General features: G+C 34.9%; 1 protein-coding gene across 6 annotated transcripts in view; it reads left to right on the top strand.

Moving 5' to 3' along the window:
- USP37 (ubiquitin specific peptidase 37) overlaps positions 1-23505 on the top strand; it is a 77110-nt gene that overhangs the window by 21982 nt on the left and 31623 nt on the right. For all 6 annotated transcript variants that reach the window (XM_006207260.4, XM_031678009.2, XM_031678008.2 and 3 more), the window contains 6 exons: positions 4717-4814; positions 6141-6225; positions 10651-10812; positions 18880-19011; positions 19175-19298; positions 19765-19955. In XM_006207260.4, coding sequence (XP_006207322.1) covers positions 4717-4814; positions 6141-6225; positions 10651-10812; positions 18880-19011; positions 19175-19298; positions 19765-19955 — 792 coding nt within the window. The remainder of the gene's footprint in view (positions 1-4716; positions 4815-6140; positions 6226-10650; positions 10813-18879; positions 19012-19174; positions 19299-19764; positions 19956-23505) is intronic.

Raw genomic sequence — 23505 nt, 5'->3', positions numbered from 1 at the left:
TAGAACAGAGAGTTAACACTAAAAGGTGGTTAATCAACTTTGCATGCCTACCATATTCTACCATATTCACCACACTTTGGAGAAGTGTCTGTTGTTCCATTTTGAATTATGTCTGATGAGCCCTGAATTTTTCATCCTTGTTCTGGGCTGAGAATACTTTTTATACCATCACAGTTAAATTTTTTGAAGTTTGGGCTTCCTAGAAGCAGGTTTTAGATAAACGTACTTTTGCAAGTGACTTATTAAGGAAGTTTTCATAGGAGAGACCAGTGACAGAGTGGGGAAAGAAGGACTGGGAAGGAGGAGGAAGCCAACCAAGGGTGTGATCTTAGATAAACGTCTCACAGAGAGTAGGCCTCATCTTGATCTAGCAGGAGAACTCTGGGCTTGTCCCAACTTGAGGTAAGGAAGATGGGCTTTCATATTCTCATACTACACTGTTTTTGGTTAACAGCTGCCTTGGGGCTTCTGGCTCTGCCCATAACATTTAAAGTAGTGCATAACATTTAAAGTAGCCCAAAGGAAGTCCTCTGAAGAACTGCAGGTGCCAGCTGTTGAAAACACAGTCTAGATGTGTGAGAAGTATAAAAGGATCTGAGGGGGATCTGAATGAGTATCACTATTGGATTCATTCAGTCTTATTACAGATTCTTCACATTGATGCTTCTCAACTTCTGGTTGAGAATCTTAAAAAAGGAGGGTTAGTGGGATGAGATACAGTCCTTATTGTCCTTATTGCTACAAATAGCCTTAGGCTATAACTGATATTATTTTCTCCTTCTTCTACCATCCATTCCAAATTTGCTCCATTTTCCACTAACATTTCTACTGATCATGATGGTTTGCCTGGTGGTATGACTGAGATCTTCTCTAAGGAGTCTGAGTCCCTGGTCACTGTGTACTTATCAGTGTGGTTGCTGTTAACTGTCCATTCATAGTTAAAAGTAGGCATATTCCGAACGTATTCTTCCTGCCCTCGTTATACAGCAGCAACCCTTAATCCCCCTTATAATAAAGTCAGTTAACTCCTGACAGTGTGGTCTTTCCCTATTGATCTGCCACCATGCGGAGCCCAAAATGAGTAGGTAACAGCCATAGCTTTGGATTAAATGGGATTCTTACTGTCCCCCCTGGTGAAAAGCTCCTCCTTTGGAAAATAGGATCTCTAGACCCACTAAATCTAAATTGAGGGGTCGGGAAGCACAAATTCTCCAGGTGGGTTGTTGAGAGTAATAATGAGTGGGGGGCATTCCTACTTCTATTTCTTGATTTCCAGACTCATGTATTCTCTATAAATGTTAGTTTATGCTGTACATTGTGTATTGAAGGGCACCCAGTCCCTAATGAGATCACCTCTGAGCTGCACCTTTAAAGGCAATTGGAACACTTTATCAGGCCATCAGCTTTGAAGTAATACTGTATATAGTAGGACCAATGGATCCTTTGATCTTATGCCCTTAATGTACCTCCTTTGCTGTAAAGTGGGTTTCTTGTTCCATGATGATGTTATGTAAGATTTCATGTTAGTAAATCATATACTCATATGAGCCCTCAGATAGCAATGCAGCCAAGGCACTGTGGACAGGAAAGGCGAAAACAAACTGAAAATATATGCCAATTTCAGTCAGAATTAATTGCTGCCCTTTCCAGGATGGAAGGGCTCTGATGCAATCAACTTATCACCAAATGACTGGTTGGTTTCCCTAAGGGATAGTACTCTATCAGGGACTGGGCATTAGTCTCTGCTGCTGACCAGTTGGACATTAAGCAGCATAGTGGCTAAACCAGCTTTGTTGAAAGGGAGCCCCTGTTGTAGGGTGCATTCATAGCTTTTATCTCTGCCACCGAGGCTGTTATTCATGGACCCTTTGTAGAAGTATTTGGATAGCTGAATACAGAGATAGGCTGGCATCTACTGGTTAAGTTACCCTGTGTGATTGTTTAATGTCTCTTTGGTGGAGTTCTCTGGTGAGCATTAACATGTGAAACATCTTCACGCTTTATCTGTACTTCTATATGACTGCTCATAAACATCTTCCATAAATCATTTCTCCCTGATCTTCCAGGCTTACTCTTTCCAGACTCCTGACCATCCATCCAAACCATTTGCCACCATCTATTGATGGTGTCCATTGATCTGCTTTTCTCTCCACACAAAGTGGATAATGAGGTGCACTTCTCAAACTATGCACAGTGGAGGATTTCATCTCACTACTATCTTTCAGGGCAGTCCGTTAGTGGGGCTACAGTGCAGCAACAGTACATTTTCAGCTTGTACCAATGTACCAAGATGATCCATCCATGAATCAGGTCCAGGTTTTTTCCTCTTCTTTCAGCTGGTCACAGGGAATACTCTTAAGGTCTGCTCTTATTATTTGTTGCTTTTTATTTGGCTATACCACTTCTATTTTATGATGGATTACTGCTGTAACTTCCTGATCTTACAACTTCATGGGTATGATAGCTCCTAGCTCATGATGGCTTGCTCTGGTTGTGTAGTTCCCTTGATGACTCATAGTCTTTATTATTATTATTTAACCCATATCACTGTATCAGTTATCTATTGCTATATAACAATATACTTAAAATAATAACCATTATTACTTATGAGTCAGTGGTCACTTGAGTGGTTCTGCTTATCTGGGCTAGGCTTGGCCAGTTGTGGCTGGATTCTTTGATTTTCTTATGTACCCATGGTCAGTTGGTAGGTTGGCCAGCAGTTGGCTGGTCCACGGTATCTTACTTGTATGACTAGCCATAGCCTGGCTAGTGGTTAGGGTGATGAGGGTGATTGGCCATGTTTTTTAGTCACCTGGCGAGTTAACCTGGAATTATTCACAGAGCAGTGGCAGAGTTCCAAGAAAGTGAGTGAAAATTTGCAAGGTGCCTTTAGCCTTAGGATCAAGACTTACATACTGTTATGTCTGTTACATTCTTTTGGGGAAAGGAAATCACAAGGCCAGCTCCTTTAAGGGTTGGGAAATGAATTTCATTTCTTGATAGGGAGCTTGGGTAGAAGGAAGGGAATAGATTGGAATATTTTTAAAACAGTTTTATTGAAGTATAGTTTACATACCATAAAATTCACCTGTTTTCATTGCATAATGTAAAAATGTATAATTCTGTAATTTTTGGTAAATTTGTTGAGTTGTGCAGCCATCACCATAATCCAGCTTTAGAACATTTCTGTAACCCCAACAAGAGCCATTGTGCAGTCTACTGTATTTCTCAAATGCTAGAAATATTGCATGAGCCATATACTCTTCTGCTTTATCCCATCCTAGCTCACTACAGATGAAAAAAAATCTCAGTGTTGTAACACTCTAGGATACTGGAGATACTACCACTAGCAATGGAATTTCTGTTGTCTTTGCCAAACAAGTGATCCAATTCCAGAATCCTGTCCTTAGAGTGTGCTTCTTAGGCCCACTTTTAGTACCAGTTGTTGTAGATTAAGCTTTCTAGAAACAAACCCTCAAATGGAGATTAGTGTGCAAGTGATTTATTTAGGAGTTATTCCCAGGGGATACCGAAAAGCATGTGGGTAAAGCTAGATGCTGAAGTGTAGAAAATGAAGAATGCGTGTGATTTCAGACAAAAACCTGGTCTCTAACCCCCAAAAATGCAGAAATTAGGCTTCATCCTAATCCCTGAGTGAAAAATCTGTTATATAAATTTCACCTTAAAACTGTTCTAATCCAAGGCAAGGAAGTTGGGCTCCTGCACTCTAGCACCTGACCTTACTTGTGACTCTCAGAGTGTGGGCAAAGTATCTCTAGCAGTTATGAGGATAGTCCTGTGAAGGAAAATCCTAGATACTGGCTATCAAAAACATACTTAAATTGGTATGGAAGGGAGGACACAAAAAATGAGGTCAGAGAGAATCTGAGTGGAGCATCTTCATTTCTACTTACAGGCTTTATTCATGATGGTTCTCCTAAAATTAGCACTTTTAATCAAAGTGTGAGCATTTTTTTGAATGGACTGACTCTACTTAATATAGGTCCAGGTATTTGGGAATAATAGAGGGGGGAAATGTCACTTAAGAAATTTTAAATTGGGAGAAGGGTATAGCTCAAGTGGTAGAGCGCATGCTTAGCACGCTCAAGGTCCTGGGTTCAATCCCCAGTACCTCCTCCAAATAGAAATAAACAAATAAACCTAATTACCTCCTCCTCATTAGAAAAAAGAAAGAAAGAAAAGAGAAATTTTAACCTAAAATTTTGTGTTCATGAACTTAAAATAATAACTATGAATTGAAATAATGTAAATAGTATTTCAAATTATATAGACTATAGGAACTTTCTGGATTTTGTTTTACTTTTTAAAGCTTTTCAGTATCAAGTTTTGAATACTTCTTAATTCATTTGGTCTTAGTAGCTGAATCATTTCATCTGGTCTTGCTTTTGGCTAAGAAAAGCTATATAATTTTGCTGTCTCTGGTTTGACTTCTGTATAAAGAAAATACTCCTTCATTTTTTATGTAATTATCAGGATTATGGATTGGATTGGCTTTTGACTTGGTAATGAAAGCTTATTTTTATGATCCTCATTTGCTTGTCACTGACCTCTTGAGGCTTTAACACCTTGTAGCCTAACTTCCAAGTAAATCAATGAAATTTGGCAGTTGAAATGTAAGGATTTTAATGACAATTATTTAAAATTAAGAGTTATATCTTTATACACACATGTATTTAATTAAATTCTTAACTGTAGGAACAATAAAGCTATGACAGATCCCTCAAGAAAATATTTAACCAGCAGTAGAGAGAAGCAGCTGAGTTTGAAACAGTCAGAAGAGAATAGGACATCAGGTAAGTATTTGGTCTTTGTATAAGATACTCATTTATTATATGATATATTGAAGTAGACTAGAAATAGGAACCTAAACTGGGGCATATTTCTCTATATTATTCATACTTTATAATTCAGTACTCATTATTGGGTACCAATTTATGAAAGTATTAGAAATATAAAGGAATTTTCATTTTACTTACAAGGAATCTAAGCTTTACCTTTTCTCCTGTTTGGCTGCCTAGCTCTTTTCATTTGTCAAAACGTCCTGAACCATAGAGTGAATCCACAGAGTTAAAGTGGTTGAAATTAAAGTTCATCAGTGTTGTTACTTATTAGAAGTTTTATAAGATCTTGGAATTATTGTCTAAAGCAATTGTTAAAGCTCACCTTGTTTTTATAAAACCTAGAAGTTAGACTGCCCGTGAATTTTTGTTAGTATTTTTTTACACTTAATATATCTGTCTGATCCTTTGAACTCCTTAGAGATTCAGATATCTGGTATTGATTTGAATACTGTGTTCAACTTGAAATTAAATTGAAGCAAGCTAAATATGGCATTATTTTGATAAGTTGAGAGTTTAAGAGAATTTATTTGATCAGGATTCTAGGAATGGTTTCCTTAGTGTAACATTGTAACATTGGACTCCTCCTGAAAGAAGTACCTCTAATACAATTCTTACCTCTGAAATAATAATACATTATGTGAACTTACTGATTTTCAGCTTTTATAATCAACCTGTATCAGAAAATAATACTTAAAGGTATAGTAACCTTAGTAATGTTGAAATTAAGATACATCTTATAAAACTTGATGTGAAAGAGGAGGATTGAGAGAAGGTAGTAAGTAGTCAAGTGATAAGGTTCAAGGAACAGAATGTAGAAGGTTTAAGTGTGTTCAAGTTGCAAAGTTAATCAGTAAAACTAAACACAACTAAAATAATTGAAGAGAGGAGAACAAGAGTAGGATGATGTAAATGAGAATTTATTTCTAATTTTTTATAAGAAGGAGCCAGCTGATACTGTTTAAAATTAATAAATCAATAAATTGTAAAAACATTATTTAGTGTTATGAAGGAAATCAGAAAAACTAAGTTTTCAAAAATTGATTAGAAATTAGAAGCAAAATTTGTGGGACTTTGGGGTGGGAGAGTATTCTTTGCTGCTTATAACCTCTTCCACAGTGTTTGCTCTTTTAACATGTATATACATGTATTAATTTGCTGAACAGGAAGGGAGAAAAAAAGAGTTAAATATAAACAAGCCCAATACTTAATTTTATTATTAAATGAACTTGAATGGTTGATTTAAGAATTAAATTTTTCTTGTGTTTGTTCATGTTTTAGGGCTTTTACCTTTGCAGTCATCATCTTTTTATGGTAGCAGAGCTGCGTCCAAGGACTACTCTCCTGGCAACACTAACCTAGACAGGTACGCATTGGTTATATGCCTTGTGAAGAACTTGAAGAGCTCTCTTCTTCAGAATATTAAATGATGGGCTGGGCTGTGCATAATGCTCTAAATGATTCTAGAGATTTTAAAATAAGAAAATTGATGAGAAATGACATTTTAGTTAGAAAGTATTCTAGAAATGTTTTAGTTCACATTCTTCTTTTTTATGTTTTTCAACACATGAGTAGACTGATGTCCAGGAAGGTTTGTACTGAGGCCACAGGTTGTGTCTGGCAGTGTGATCAGATTCTAGATGAGTGTATTTTCCATCATCCTAAGTGATGAACATAATGAGGTCTCTCCTTTGAGGCATTTTAAAATTGTCTTTGTTGCCTGTGTATTTGTTAAACTACCTACCAAAAGGCATTTTCTTTAAAAAGCAGAAGTTTTACTTTAGTGAGTCTCTTTTACTAGAAAAGGCTAGTCAGAAATTTAATTTCTGATTCTAGAGATAACTTCAGATTGAATTTTTTGAGGTTTATTGACTATAAATATGTAAGACAACTGCTGGACACTTGTCAAGGAGGCATGATCATGGAATGCTGCACAGAAGGGCAATGTAAAAAGTGAAGGTAATGGTGTATAATAGATATGCTTTATAATAACATATTAAGTCATATTTCGTTTTTTACTGGAATTTAATTCAAAGTGGTAAAAACATCTTTGATAATTTGTGTAAAATGAATAAAGTGAAATAAAGAATTTGATATTGTATATTTAGGTATATTCAGCCTTGGGTGGTATCTGTCTGGCACTTTATGACTGCAGTGGTAACCTTGATATTTGAATTTAAGAGAGAGAAATCTTGACATATTTCTACTTATTAGAAGAATCTTAAAGGAACCTAAGTTTAAAAAAAAACTGCGTTTGGTTTACAATGATTTATTAAATACAATACAAATTTCTTCTCAGAATAATAGAATGGAGATACTCAGTGCACATAGGAATGATTAAGCAAGTAAAAAAAATTTTAAATGTAAAGCTGTACTCAAAGAGTGAAATTTTCCAGATTGATGAGAAAACGAATATTGAGTAAAGGCTGAAGCCACAGAGCACATGTGAAATACAGACTGGAGTCAAATATTTAGGGATGGGTCTTTAAAACCAACATGAGATTGGGAACCAAACATGACCCCAGACCAAACCTTGGTTTCTTACATGAAGTTATATGAAGCTGGGTATCTTGAACTGCTCTCTGTGCTAGTAAGGCAAAAATACTTCTGTATAAGTACCTGAGTTTGAAACCATAAATATGCTGCTTGCCTGATGCTCCCTGAGCAGAAATCAAATACCTCAAAATGTGAATTACAATGATTGGCATCTGCTTTAGTGTTACCCTGCATAAGGACAAGAATTCTGAACCCCTAACATAAAATCTTCTGCAGATTAGAGGTCCAGACTGAGGCCAGACTGATACTAGAAGTCAGGAATAGCATGATCCATAGGGTATAGGACAGAGAGGAGATGGTAAAGGTAAATGAAAATAAGAGACATATGATGGGCCATCCTCCGTGTCTTAATAGCATTTTGGAAAGAAGGACTAAGGAGAATAAAGGTAAGGAATTTATCAAAGGAATAATGGATGAAAATGAAGGAAGTCCACACACTGAAAAGCTTCAACAAATGCCAAACAGCAAATTATATATATGTATATTTATATGTATATATGTGTATATATATATATGTATATTTTTTAAACCACATTGTAGAAGGTGATGGGTAAAGAAATTGTAAAAGCTATGAGAAAGAAAAATATCTATAAAAGGAAAATAGACTGACATTAGTAACAGTAGGACAGAAGACAATGGAGTAATACCATCAAAGAATTCTGTATACAGTTAAATTTTAATTCAAAAATGCAGACAAATAATGTCGTTTTTAGATATATAAAGACAACTTATTCAGCAAGAAGAAAACTGAGCAAAGGAAGGAGTAGAAGAAAGAAAGATCAATGAGCAAAAAAAATTAATAAAATGTTAGACAATAAGAGGAAATATAGGAGTGGAGAAGTGTACAGGGAAGTTAAAACATCTTTAAGTTCCTTTTTTTGTTTGTTTGAGAGGAGGCCACAGTTAACTTAGACATGTTAAAAAGTTAACGATGACTTTTCAACTTTTGGCCAAGATGGAATAACAGGGACCAGATTACCCTCCTTCATGAAACAGCTAATAGCCTGGACAAAGTATCTTAAACAGTGAATCTCAAGATGTTGGACATGAGGCAGTGAAGGACAGTGATCCCTGAGAGATGGCAAACAAATAAAATTAGCCTTATGACTGCCGCACCTTGCTTCTTAAAAGTGAGTGTTTCTAGGCTGCCACACAAGGAGGGGGAACCAGGCAGAGCCAGCCCTATGCTCCTGAGTTGAGGAAGTGGAGCTAGGAGTCTGGGGAGGCCACTGTGGCTAGAATTCACAGAGCAGAGTACCAGAGGGGAAAGCTGCACAGAGAAAGAATTGCAGAGATCTGCAGAGGGTCCCCCTTGAGCTTCATCTGAGTGCTGATCAGCATATGCAGGTGAGGGAACTGGTCAAGGCCAGGAGGAGAACCATCTAGAAGGATCTAAGGAAATAATGCTTGGAGTTCACATAAAGCCAGGTGTAGTTCCTTTTCCTATGCAGCAATTTGAATGATAAGAAAGGTCTTGCCTTACTAGTAAGGAAAAACTATCCCTAGATGAATTGCTGCTCTGGTCCAATATAACAAACCTTAAAAGCAAGACCCCAAAAGATCAAACTGTTTCCAGGTAACCTGACTACATCCCAGAACAAAATTTGAGAATGTTTATAGAAATCAAAAATACTTAGCACCCCACAAGATAAAATTCACAATGTCTGGCACCCAAGAAAACATTATTAGACATACAAACAAACAGGGCAGTACATCTCATAAGGAAGAGAAAAACTAATCAAGAATACTGACTCAGAAACATCACAGATGATAGAATTAGTAGACAAGGATATTAAAAGTTATTAACCCAAATCAGTAATGACATTACATATAAATATACTAAATATTCCAGTTAAAGAGAGAGACTGGATTTTAAAGGAAGAATAAAGATCTATATGCTATTTAAAAGAGAGACAACTAAAATACAAAGATAAAGGCTGAAAGCAAAAGAATGAAAACAGATAAACCTTGCATTGTCCAAACTACAGTGTTTAGGAGTACATAGTAAGGAATAAAACTGATAGAAAGCTAATAATTTTTAGAGTAGAGAAACAGAGTTGTGATTGGGCAGGGGCACTTGTAGGTTTTTGACATTGTTACTTATATGCTTGCTTTATAAAAATTTGTTAAGCTCCACACTTGATTTTTACTTAATAAACTTTACTTTTTAGAGTGTTTTAGGTTCACAGCAAAATTGAGCAGAAAAATACAAAGAGTGCCTACTACTCCCATCCTCCCTCATACACACAGCTTCCCTCACTATTGACATCCTGCACCACGTTTTACACATTTGATTTTTATACACTTTTCTGTGTTCTATTTCACAGTTTTTTTAAAAGTAGAAAACCAAATAGTGGCTAACAGATAGCCTAGCCAGACAATAAGCCATTGGGGATAATTGACTTTTCCTTATAAAAAAGTAAATCATATTTCAGCTTTATAGGATACAAAAAAGTAAACATCCAAGCAGATTAAAGACCTGAATAAGAGGGAAAACAAATTTTAATCTTTTAGTAGAAAATATAGGAAAACATTTCTCTGATCTTACATTACAGGGTGGTTCTTAAACAAGACACAAAACTTGAAACCATGAAGAAAAGATTGTTCAACTTTGGTAATAATTAGGAAAATGCAAACTAAAAGAATGATGAGATCATGTTTCACTCATCAGAGTGATAATAATGTAATGGAGACCATGCAAAGAAATGGAAATCCACTGTTGGTGGAAATTTAAATTGGTATAGCCTTTTTGGAAAACAGTTACACTATCCAGAAAAATTTAAAATGAAAATTGAAAAATGCTTCTAACATTTTCACTGCTAAGCATATAAGTTAGACTAAGTTCTTAAGGAGTTTGGGCAAAAATATTTGTTGTATCATTATTTGTAATAGTGGAAAAAATTCACTGCCTAAATGATTTCAAGACTAGGTAAACTAATGTATGGTAGCCATTAAGTGGATAAAAGTGAATGAAAAGCCATTTTTCTCAAACCATGAACATGGATTATTTTGGTTGGATGTTAAGTACGGTGCAGTATTATATGTCTCTTCAGCTCTATTAACAGATTTGCTAATTTACATTTGTGAAATTTTTCCGCAAGTGATCATCATCATTGATATTTCCTCAAATTTAGGTTATTTTTTTTTTCCTAGGCATTGACTTCTCTGAATCTACTAGGGGAAAAGGTAGTATTCAAAATTGTTTTGCTTTTTCATTATTTACTCTTTTTTATAGGACTATTATTTCAAGCCAAACTCCCTCTGCCAAAAGAAGTTTGGGATTTCTTCCTCAGCCAGCTCCTCTTTCTGTTAAAAAACTGAGGTGTAACCAGGATTACACTGGCTGGAACAAACCAAGAGTGCCCCTTTCCTCTCACCAACAGCAACAACTACAGGGGTAGGTAAATTCTTTTATTTTGCTTTGTTTTTATAAAATGATTCAACTAAAGCATGCTTTACCTAGTATTTAAAAAAGGATAAAAGGAGTCATATTAATTATAGTTCTCAAATATTTACTCGCATCCGTAAATACTGTTAAGTATGTTATCTGGTCTCTAATTTTTCAACTTTGAGGAAATACATATATATGAAATATATATATATATGAAATATAAATATATAAATAAATATATATATGAGATACATATTTATATATATATAAAATAATATATATATAAAACATTCATCATAAAGTGGAAAATGCGTATTCTTCAATCCCATATGCTTCATCCATCTCCTGAGATACTGTAGCATTAAGTATTATTTATATCCTCCCCAGCCCCTTTATGCTTATAGTTTTATTAAACACACAAAAATGAGATAATGGTATAATAACTGAAATAATTATAGCAGTCTTACCTAAAATGTTTATATGCCAGAAACTGAGCTTAAGAGTTTAAATGAAATTTTTTCTTTAAATCCTTTCAACAGTTCTATAAACTAGGTGTATTAAAAATCTGCTTTTATAAAGATGAAGTAACTAAGGCTTAGAGAAGTTAGTTAACTTGCTCAAGGTGTTATAGTCAGTAGTACAGCAATAGTAAATCTAGGCAGTTGGACTCCACTTGTATTTTTTTCTTCAAATTTTATTGAGATATAATTGACTTAATGTACTGTATAGGTTTAAATTGTACAGCATAATGATTTGATTTAAATATATTATGAAATAATTACCACAGTAAGTTTAGTGAATATCCATCATCTGATGTAGATACAAAATAAAAGAAAGAGAAAAAAATATTTGTTCCTTATGATATGAACTCTTAGGATTTACTCTCTTAACAACTTTCATATATAACATAGGGCGGTGTTAATTATTAATTATGTTGTACATTATAGCCCTAGTATTTATTTATCTTATAACTGGAAGTTTGTACCTTTTGACCACACTCATCCAATTTCCCCTCCCCCTACTCTCCGTTCTGATAACCACAGATCTGATCTCTTTCTTTGAGTTAGTTTTTGAAGTATAATTGACCTACAACATTGTTGGTACTGGTGTACCACATAGTGATTCAGTGTTTTTGCACATTGCATATTATTGCCACGTCCACTTGCCTTCTTAATCACTATGCCATGTTACTTGTCTGCTCCCTAATTCTTTCCATCCCACATTAATTATGGGCAGCCTCATATATTAGTACATAACCTTTAGCCATGTTAGTATGCGTTTAGATTTCCCTTTTTTCCAATTACAATCCAGGCTAGAATCAATATTTATATATATTTTTAATCTTTATTAAAACTTTTCTATGGGATAAATTCCTGAAAGTAGAATTGTTAAGATTAAGGAAGACACTTTGAAATTTTTGATTACTGTTACCAAACTGCTCTCCCCAAACCTCCCAGCTTGCTTGTTTTTAATCTTACTTAAATTACTGGGGTTGGATTGGGTTGGGTTGGGTTGGGTTGGGTTTTTAACCTCCCTTAATGGAGGCACCGGGGATTGAACCTAGGACCTCATGCATGCCAAGCACACACTCTACTACTGAGCTATATCCCTCACCCCGCTAAATTACTGTTTTTATACTGGCTTTTAGATACCTTTTTACTTGAGTGAGTCATGTCTGCCAATTCGGCTTATCCATAATAGTTTATATGCTTCAGCTTCATGTTTCAGCAGAAAACAACAGAAAATTTGTAGTGAAAACATATAACTTTCTTCTCTGCTTACCTATTTTCGCTGAGCCTCTTCTTTTCTGTTCTGTCTTCTTAAATGTTTACCTTTCAGTTTAATTCTTAATTTCCTTTGTTTTTCATTCTAATTGTTCTGTCTGATTATCTTGCTGCTTCCTTACCAGTCAGCATTCTTATGTTAGTCTATCCTATTTTATAACCATTTTTCATCCAGCTCTTATTTCTGTCTAACTTAATCTTACTTGGTTCATTTTCTTGGTGCCTCCTGTTGTGTATTTTGTAGTCTACTTTTGTTCTGTGTCATTCATCTCCTTTCGAGTCCTTTGACATCCTTATGAGTTACCCACCCTTGGTGCTCCTGGCTCCCTGTCTACCTCCAGTGTTTCTTTAATTTATGTATAGTGTCTGTCCCCATCTCTAGAAATGCAGCTTTCCATTTTTCAGACTTCTTACAGGAATTAGAATGTATTATTTTAAGTGGACCAAGAACTCAGGACTAAGGACTCCTTTAAAAATAAACAAACAAAAATACTGAGTAGGAAATTGCCAGGGCTAGAGGATGATGGAGGCTACCTAATTCAGTGTTCCTCACAGGTCCCTCCAAAAACATAAAATGAATGAGAAGTGAAAAGAAAAGCACGTATAAGTTGCATTCTAGGATACAAAGAATACCATCCCCTTTAAACTACTTTCTAAGTAGAGGAGCAAACCAGATTCTAGCAGCATACCTGTTTCTGACTTCTTTAAGCCTGTGGGTGCTGAGAGTCAGGAACAGGAGGCTTAAGAGATTCCATGAAAAAAAAAATAGGAATATAAGACTTAGATGAAGTACAGAAAAAAAAATCACTCAGAAAGAGAAATTCAAATATTTAGTAAATACTAAGTATCAGAATACTAAATGTAAGGCTGGATCTTGGTAGTTTGCAGCACTGATCACAGGCAAGGGGCTTGAAAGTAAGTGGTATCTGAAGTAACAGTCTCAAAGAATCATTACTTGTAGGGGAAAGAATCAGCCAAGTCTAGAGACTTGGCTTAGAAGCAAAAGAAAGAAATGAGAGGAAAATTAAGGATTGTGCTGAAATAAAAGGTAACAAGACATGCCAACCCCTCTCCTCTCCTACCATCACCACCCATTAAAGAAACTGCACTTTATTAAGCTAAAAGAAGATGGTGTGCTTAAGAACCCTACCCACAAATTGAATAGGAATGTTAAAAAGCAGGACACTTCCATAAAAACTAGAAGAAAAGAAAACATGAATCAAAATATTTAGGCTAATAAAAATTCTGCCACCAAAACCAACATGAACTATAAGAAAACTGTTTATATAACACTTAAAACTGAATTGAATATTTGAAGATATGAAAAGCATTTAAAGACTTGTAAAAAGCACCATGAATCAGGCATTCAAACTAAAAATCAAAATGGATAAGTGAAGAAATGACAGTTGCTTGAACTCAAAAATGCTAGAGAGGAAGAAAGACAACATCACATCAAAAATTAAGTCTAAATTAAAGTTCCCCAAGGGGAAATAAATTCAAATGAAAATTTAATAAGGGGCTTTGAAAAAACAACCAAGGTAGGAAAATGAGATAAAGAAAGAAGTGTGAATGGTCAGAGAGAGTGGTTGAATTGGAAAACAGGCAAGGAAGGTCCCATATTCCATGTAACTCGAATCTCTGAAGAAGAAAATTCAAACAATGAAACAGAACTAGTATTTAAAACCATAACCCAAGAAAACTTTCTGGAAATGAAGTCATTGAATTTTTACATTCAAAGAGCTCTCTAGAGACCTGGAAAATTGAATGAGCAAGACATATCTTAGTATAACTGTAAGACTTTATAAAGATAAGGAAAATTCTCAATGCCTTCAGTCAAAAGATGAAATAGTTTACAATGGGGAGAGGAATAGATTGACACCAGACTTCTCCAAGTTGTCATTCAAAGCAAGGCACCAAAGAACATTGTTTTCAAGAGCTTGATGAAAGAATGAACAAAGATTTTTTGCCAATCCAAGCTGACAAGTATGTGGGCTAGAAAAAAATAAGTTTTGAAGTGGAAGAGCTCAGAATACTGTACACATACGCTCCTTCTGAAGACTCTACAGAGTATGAGCTGTATCAAGCCAAGAGGTAGTGGAGACATTGACAAAAGATAGATAGTGACTATTTCATATATTCAGCTGTAGAGCTAAGACTTAAACACTGGTGGGAACACATATATAAGGATGGTATATAGACATTATGTGTTCTGACAAGGAAGTATGATTGCAACTAAAAGAAAATAGAAGGAGAGAGAAAGAAAGTAGAATAATTTAATTGACTGGGTCATAAGTAATAGGTGTGAGTCAAAGAATACCTTTTAAAATGGATGGACTAGATAGTAAAAAAAAAAAAAAACCACCAAGAAACAAGGATTGTAGGGTGGGTAGAGCTCAGTGGTAGAGTGCATGCTTAGCATGCATGGAGTACTGGGTTCAATTCCCAGTACCTCCATTAAAAAATAATAAAACATTTAAAAAAGAAGGAAATGAGGGTTAAGGGCACTATTAAAAAAGTATAAATATAGATATAACCACTAAAACAAAAAGCCTTTCTTAAAACCAAAAGAAATATTTCTAAAATATACTAAGTAGATAAGTAAAATTATAACACAGCACGACAGAGTTTGTCCAGGTATGTCAGCCACATCAAGAAACATGAATGGGCTAATACATCTAATAAGAGAAAAATAATTTTCAGGGGTGAGGGTATAGCTCACTGGTAGAGTGCATGCTTAGCATGTGCAAAAGTAAGTCTCAATAAATTTTTGAAAATTGAAATCATGTAAAGTATCTTTTGCAACCACAATTGAATGAAGCTGGAAATCAGTAACAGATGGAAAACTGGAAATATGTGGAAGTTAAACAATACACTCAATCAAATTCTAGGAGATGAACAACATACCGAAGCTAATGGGATGCAGAAAAGGAGTACTAAAAGGGAAATTTCTAGTAGTAAATGCCTACATTTTTTTAAAAATGTGTTGGTGATGATGTGGAGAAATTAGAACTCTTGTACATTGCTGGTGGGAATGTAAAATGTGCAGCTGCTATGGAAAACAGTATGTCAGTTCTTTGGAGAATTAGGAGTGGGATTACCATATGATCCAGCAAGTCTTGGGTACATATCCGAAAGAATCGAGAGCAGTGACTTAAACAGACATTTGTACATCGATATTTACAGCAGCATTATACACAATAGTCAAAAGGTGGAAGCAGCCTAAGTGTCCACCAGTGAATGAGTGGATAAACAAAATGTATTATATACATACAATGGAATACTGTTCAGCCTTAAATAGTAAAGAAATTCAGACATATGCTACAATGTGAATGAACCTCGAAGACATTATGCTAGGTGAAATAAACCAGTCACTAAACGACAAATAGTATGATGCTGCTTGTATGAGTTACCAGGTATAGTCAAATTCATAGAGTCAGAAAGTAAAATGGTGGTAGCCAGGGCAAAGGGAATGGGGAATTATTGTTTAATGTGTACAAAGTTTCAGTTTGGGAAGTTGAAAAAAATTCTGGAAATGGATGATGGTGATAGTTGCACAACAGTATGAATGTACTTAATGTCTTTCCAGCTGTGCACTTAATGGTTATTTGGTAAATTTTATATTAAGTATATTCTGCTATGATTTTTAAAAAAATGATCTCAAATCAGTACCCTAACTTTACACCTTAAGGATCTAGAAAAAGAAGAGGAAACTAAACCCAAATCTAGCAGGAGAAAGAGAATAATAAAGATTAGAGCAGAGACAAAGAAAATAGAGAATAGAAAAATGATAGAGAAAATAAACAGAACCAAAGGTTGTTTCTTTGAAAAAGTCCACAAAATTAACAAACTGTTTTGCTAAACTGGCAAGGAAGAAAAGAAAGAAGACTCAAATCACTAAAACAAAAAATGAAAGTGAGTACATTACTACCAACCTGACCAAGATAAAAAGGATTATAAGAGAATACACCAACAAATTAAATAACTAGATGAAATGGACAAATTCTTAGAAGCAATGGAGAATCATGCAGCTATGAAAAAGAAAATTTGTAATAAAAGTATGAAGAAGGTATATGAAATTAAAACAAAAGTGAGAGACTGCTTCATACCTACTAGTATGGCTATAATTTAAAAAAAAAAAAAAAACCCTGAAAATAACAAAAGATATATTGGTAAGTAAAAAAACCAAATTGCTAAAGGAGTATATGTAGTATGCTACCTTTTGTGTAAGAAAGAAGGGTAAATAAGAAAAGATACATATATTTGTTTTTATATATACATTAAAATACTTAAAATATTATATAAAGTATAATTATATTTTATATTTTATAAAATATAGAAATGTATTTTAAGTTATGAAATACGTTTTATATTATATAAAATATGTGGATATTTCTTTTTCATATTTCATGTTACTTTGTCTTTAGATTCACTATTTCCTCCTTCAGTGTTTAATCTATTAATCTCATTCTATAAAATTTTCATTTCAAATTTTGTGTTTTTCATCTCATTTTGGGGTTTTTTAATTTTTCCATTTCTTTCCTTAGTATTTTTATGTTTTCCTTTACATCCTTGATCACATGAAGCACATTTATAATAGCTGTTTTAATATCCTTGCCTGCAATTGGGTTTGTTTTGAGACTTCTGTTTTTAAGCTCTTTGGGGTCAAATCTTAAGTTGCCTTTATTCTAATGCTTATTTGATTCCTTTCCTGAAGCAAGGCCCCTCTGTGGTCTATGCTAACGCCCCATGAATTTATCTAGGTCTCTATGACTGATGGGAACTCACAATTTTAGGTCCTGCATAAGCACTGGGAGCTGTTCAGCTAATAGCCCCCCAGTGATCATTCTTTTCCTTTAAGTTCTTGCCTGGTGTCATGGGGTTTCACCCTAAACTTGCACAGGTTGCTGTTCAGCCAAATACTCATGCAGACTCCTGTACAGATTTCTGTAACTCTTCCTTTGCACAGCTCCCTTCTTTTTGGTACTCTGTCCCAGAAACTTTAGCAACTTCAGCCTCTCAAACTCCAGTTTCTTTCAGCTTGACTTAGCAAGATTTCGGGGCCTATATGGGTACCACTCCCTGGTCTCCACTTCACAAATTGCCTCCAGGATGAAATCCTTCTCTCAAAGATCACAGTCCTGCACTGCCTATTGTCCAATTGTCCAGTTTTTTGTTGTAGGGTATTCCAGACCGTGATACTTTGTCATAGTCTGAAGTGGAAGTTCTTAAGGGTGTTCAGATTTGACATCACCAATAAGCAGCACAGGGATATCATGTGCTTCTGAATGTGATGCCCTTGGAAGGACACAGTATCACTACGTGGTCTTCAGCCTGAGCTGAATCTTATCATGAGGAAATTGCAAACCCAATATGAGGAACATTCCATTAAAAATAGGGGGTGAGGGGCAGTGGGGGTGTGCTTCATTCTTCACAAATGTCAGTGCCATGAAAGAAAAATCTGAAGAATGATTCCAGATTAAAGAAAACTAATGAGACATGAAAACTAAAAGCATTATGTTATCCTGGACTGAATCTTGTGCTTAAGGAGAAAAAATGTTATAAAGAAACATTGGGTCAATCGATAAAATTGGATTAAAGAAAGTATACTAGGTAGGAGTATTAGCATTAACTTTTATAGTGTTCATAACCGTACTCTGATTATACAAGAGAATGTTCCTTTGAAATACACTCTAAGTATTTAGAGCTAAATGGGTATGGTGCAACTTACTCTCAAATGGTTCAGGAAGAGAAAGGATGAGAGAGGTGTGAAATGATAAATCACATAGTACAAAAGGGTTAACAATTGGTGAATCTAGGGAAAGAATATTATTCTTGTGCAGCTTTTCTGAAAGTTTAAGAATATTTCCAAGTAAAAGTTTTTTAAAAATATGTTCTTTAGGAAAATGTTTGGCAGTACCCATTAAAGCTAAACATACATATATTCTAGATATGTCCCTAGTCCTTCTTAGCATTCGTTTGAAAATGTGTGATTTTCCTTGAGATGAAATGAAGTTGTAATAATGTTGCAATGCAGTGGTTCTCTAAGTGTGGTCTCCAGACCAGCTGCATCAGCATCAGTTGGGATCCTGTTAGATGTACAAATTTTTGCACCGTCTCTGTCCAGACCTACTGAATCAGAAACTCCGGAGTTGGGGCCCAGCAATATGTATTTTAACAGGCCCTCCAAGTGATTCTGATGCATGCTATAGTGGAGAACCTCTGCTTAAATGAATGTACTTCAGGAACTACTGTTGTCTTCAAAAGTACTATTTCTTTTGTTTTCTTTCAGCTTCTCCAACTTGGGAAATACCTGTTATATGAATGCTATTTTACAGTCTCTATTTTCACTCCAATCATTTGCAAATGACTTGCTCAAGCAAGGTATCCCATGGAAGAAAATTCCACTCAATGCACTTATCAGGTAATTGTTATATACTTACTGAGTAACTTTTTACCATATTGATTATAGACTAATGGAGTTTTAGACTCTTAAACATTTTATGTACCTTTGTTAGCAGTCTTTAAAGTATCATCCATTCAGTGTTTTGTAAAACCTGCTGAACTTGTCTCTTTTGTTTTACCAGACGCTTTGCACACTTGCTTGTTAAAAAGGATATCTGTAATTCAGAGACTAAAAAAGATTTACTCAAGAAGGTTAAAAATGCCATTTCAGCTACAGCAGAGAGATTCTCTGGTTATATGCAGAACGTGAGTACTAGTTGTTTTTAAACACCTTAGAGATAGGGGAAATTGAAATTACTTTCATGTGTTACCTGATTTTATTTTAAAATGAGATTTGTGTGTGTGTGTTCATCACAGATTGAAAAACCTGAGGACTTCGGGTAAGGCTCAATATAACTCTTTTGTGTATTTCATCATATTTTAATAATATAGATGTGGTTTGCCAGTGTAGGGCCTTGTGCAATTTTAGCTACAAAGGCCCTACAAAAAAAGAAGATCACCTTTAAAAAAAAAGAAGTAAGGAAGTGATTCATTTATTATTCATGCTAATCTAATTATAGTTAAGATTATTTACAAAATATGTACCCTAAAGTCATTATAGTATATTTGACATTTCCCCACATATGCTTTCATTGCATAAATCACAATGTTAATAAGCTATTATTGTGATAAGAAATGTTTTGATCTGATTATGGATATTATGCCTTCTTAGGATGCTCATGAATTTTTAAGTCAGTGCTTAGACCAGCTGAAAGAGGATATGGAAAAATTGAATAAAACTTGGAAGACTGAACCTGTTCCTGGAGAAGAAAATTTGCCAGATATTTCAGCTACTAGAGTATACACTTGCCCTGTTATTACTAATTTGGAGTTTGAAGTTCAGCACTCCATCATCTGTAAAGCGTAAGTAGTCTCTAAGAAAACTCTTTTCCCCTTTAAGTCTTTATGGCAAGTGACTGAAACTCTTCTAGGTTTTAATTCTTACCTCATCTTTATTCCTGTGTCACGAGGAAATACGAGTACAAATATCTTTTTTCAATGTTTTTATCTTCTATAAAAATATTTGGTAGGGGAGGACTAAGAATTTAAATATTTTGTCATATGCTCTATTGTTGACTAAACAGTTAATATGATCTACCTTGTGTGTGTGTGTGTCTGTGTGTTTGTTTTTTCTTTTAATCACTGTGTGGAATATTGAACTTTTTGGGAATACTTGTTTTTCTTTTTCCCTAAAAAGATGCCTTCCTATTAATCAGTTTCTTTTTTTTTTAAACATTTTTTATTGCATTATAGTCATTTTACATTGTTGTGTCAAATTCCAGTGTAGAGCACAATTTTTCAGTTGTACATGAACATACATGTTTTCATTGTCACATGTTTTTTTCACTGTGAGCTACCACAAGATCTTGTGTACATTTCCCTGTGCTCTACAGTATAATCTTGTTTATCTATATTACATTTTGAAATCCCAGTCTGTCCCTTTCCAACCCCTGCCCCCTTGTCAGCCACGTTTGTATTCTATGTCTATGAGTCTGTTTCTGTTTTGTATTTATTTATTTATTTTTTTTAGCTTCCACATATGAGTGGTCTCATACAGTATTTTTCTTTCTCTTTCTGGCTTAACTTCACTTAGAATGACATTCTCCAGGAACATCCATGTTGCTGCAGATGGTGTTATGTTGTCGGTTTTTATGGCTGAATAGTGTTCCATTGTATAAATATACCACATCTTCTTTATCCAGTCATCTGTTGATGGACATTCAGGCTGTTTCCATGTCTTGGCTATTGTAAATAGTGCTGCTATGAACGTTGGGGTGCAGGTGTCTTTTTGAAGTAGGGTTCCATCTGGATATATGCCCAGGAACAGGATTACTGTGTCATATACTCAGTTTCTTATTTTGTTGAACCAAATTGTTTTTGTTAAAAATGGGTTTTTTCCAAAAAATATTAAAATTTGAATTATTTTTAACTTTTGTAATGCTTTTTAACCATTTTCATATTAATTATTGAGACTTACCTCCTATATTTAATTAATTTCCATGCTCATTATCAGGGCTTCTATCCCAGGCACTTCACATTAAAAGATTCCATTTTGATTAATCTTCCAGTTATAGATAGTACATCTCTGAAAACATTTTTTCAGATGAGAGTGGAATTCTTCAGAGTACCCATATAAATGAGAATTATTTCTGTGGTTTTCATACATGACTTAATACAGAATTACTGAGTCACACACAGTCTTTCTTTCCCCCTCAACATATTATATATACTGTCCGATCATATCCTGTTACTCTGACACTTGGGAGAAACCTGATTTTGTTGATAATTTTTTCTTCCTGAAAATCTGTCATACTCTTTATTTTTGAAATTCACAATTTCACTATTTTGCATCTAGGTATTGACACTTTTTTGGTTAATTTTGCCTTTAACATGATGGGTGGGGCTTTTTCATTTGAAGATTTGCGATTTTCTTTAGCTCAAGAAAACTGTCCTCTAAACACTGCTTCTCTTCCATTTGTTCTGTAGTTTTCTTTAGAAAAACTCAACACCCATTTATTGGCTCTTCATTCTCTATCTTCCATATTTATTTTTCTTAGGCTGCTCAAAATGATAGTGCTCACCGAGGTCTCTTTCAGCTATAACATTCTAGTATTTTTGACTAGAATTTTGAACATTCACATGAATGCTATAAAGGTAGTACTTTTGTATTATTATTCTGTGACAATTTTCATCTTCATGATTTCTTCAGTCTTTTTTATTTTCCCCTATTGGATAAATTATTTTTTAAAGAAAAGGTCTGGGTCTTCCAGATACATTTCATCTCCTTGTAGAGAGCCTATCAGCAGTTAATAATATGATAGACAGCCATCTTTCCCTTTCTTCTAATACACTTTCCAAACAAAATTTGTTAAGTCAGAGAAGCAAAGTTTGACTGTTATTGTATCATTTAATTGTAGGGGGTGCCAAACAAATTTTTTTAATAGGTAACTTTCTGTTGCCTCTGATAGGAAGAGCTATAGGCAGCACAGAAAGAAAGAAGGCCACATCAAAGTAGTCGCTGCCACGCTGGGCCAACAGCATCAATCAGACACGTCAGTTATGTAACACCGAGGTGTTGGATGTGCAGTTGAGGTGTATGTACCAGTGCAGAAAGTGACATGGCTCACAGTATGTAGGCATGAGGCTGAACACTAGGTGGCTAGCCTGAATAGTGGCCCAAGGGTTAGCAAATCCTGGAAGCAACAGAGTTCTGTGGGGCCCCAGCAGTGGTCCAACTACTTCCTCGAAAAGCCTCACCTTATTTGCTTTATTAGTCATTTTCTTCAAGACAAGTCTTTAAACATGAAATAGTTTCTGGCTGAAGGAAGATTCCATACATCTTATTCCCAAATTGTAATTTTCCATGTTTAGCCTCTGTCCCATCTGACTATAGGTTTAGTTTGACCAGTTTGTCAAATGTACTTAATTTTTTTCAAACTATTATAGTCTAGATTGACTGGTTTTCGATTATTGTAAGGCAATTCAATATATTAATAATGTATTCTTAAATAGGAAATATTTGTATGAATTCTCCATTTAAAGAACTTAAAATATCTAAAACTGAGTACTTAATACTCTTCCATAAAATCTCCTTCTGTAGTCTTCCTTTTCTCAGTAATGATAGTTGCATACATAGCGTTTATCGGTCTAAAAACTGCTTATTGGTATATTACTTAACTCTTCTCTTTCTTTTGCATCCCTACGTCTCATATGTCAGTAAATCCTTTGAGCTTTTCTTTCACAATACAACCAGAATCTGACCTCTATTTACCACCTCCACTGCCATCACTCTGGTCCAAACCACTATTATCTCTTGCCTGGATTGTTGCAACACCTTCTAAACTGATCACGGTGTTTCTGCCCTTGTCTCTCTCTAGTCTCTTTTAAATACATTAGCCAAAGAGATCCATTTAAAATAAACGTTAGTTTTTGTCAGCCCTCTGTTCATAACCCTTAAAATGAAAGCTGAAATCCTTGCTGTGATCTACAAAACCCCATTTGATCTGCCTTTCAGCAGCCCCTCTCTCCCAGTTAACTCATTGACTTCATCTCCTGCCACTCTTTCCCCTTGCTCATTCTGTTTGTTGTTTTTCAGAAATGCCAGGATCTTGGTACCTCAGGATCTCAGGGCCTTTTCACTTACTGTTTCTTCTGTCTCAAATTCTCTTTCCCCATATTCTCACATAGCTAGTGCCCTCCCTTCTCTGTATTTTATGTAAAGGATACTTTCTCAGTGAGGCATTTTCTCACTACCCTCTCTAAAATTCTGGCCATCTACTTTTGCTTTCCTCTTTTCTACTTTGTTTTTCTTCTTTAGCACTTATCTAACACACTATATATATATATTTTTTTTTAATTGTCTCTTTTCTCTAGTATAATGAAAGCTTCATGAAGGGAGATATTTTTGTCTTGG

This window comes from Vicugna pacos, chromosome 5 (assembly GCF_048564905.1).
Source record: "Vicugna pacos chromosome 5, VicPac4, whole genome shotgun sequence".
Lineage (NCBI taxonomy): Eukaryota > Metazoa > Chordata > Mammalia > Artiodactyla > Camelidae > Vicugna > Vicugna pacos.
The sequence above is the reverse complement of the archived record's forward strand: the minus strand, read 5'-3'. Positions and strand labels throughout refer to the sequence as shown.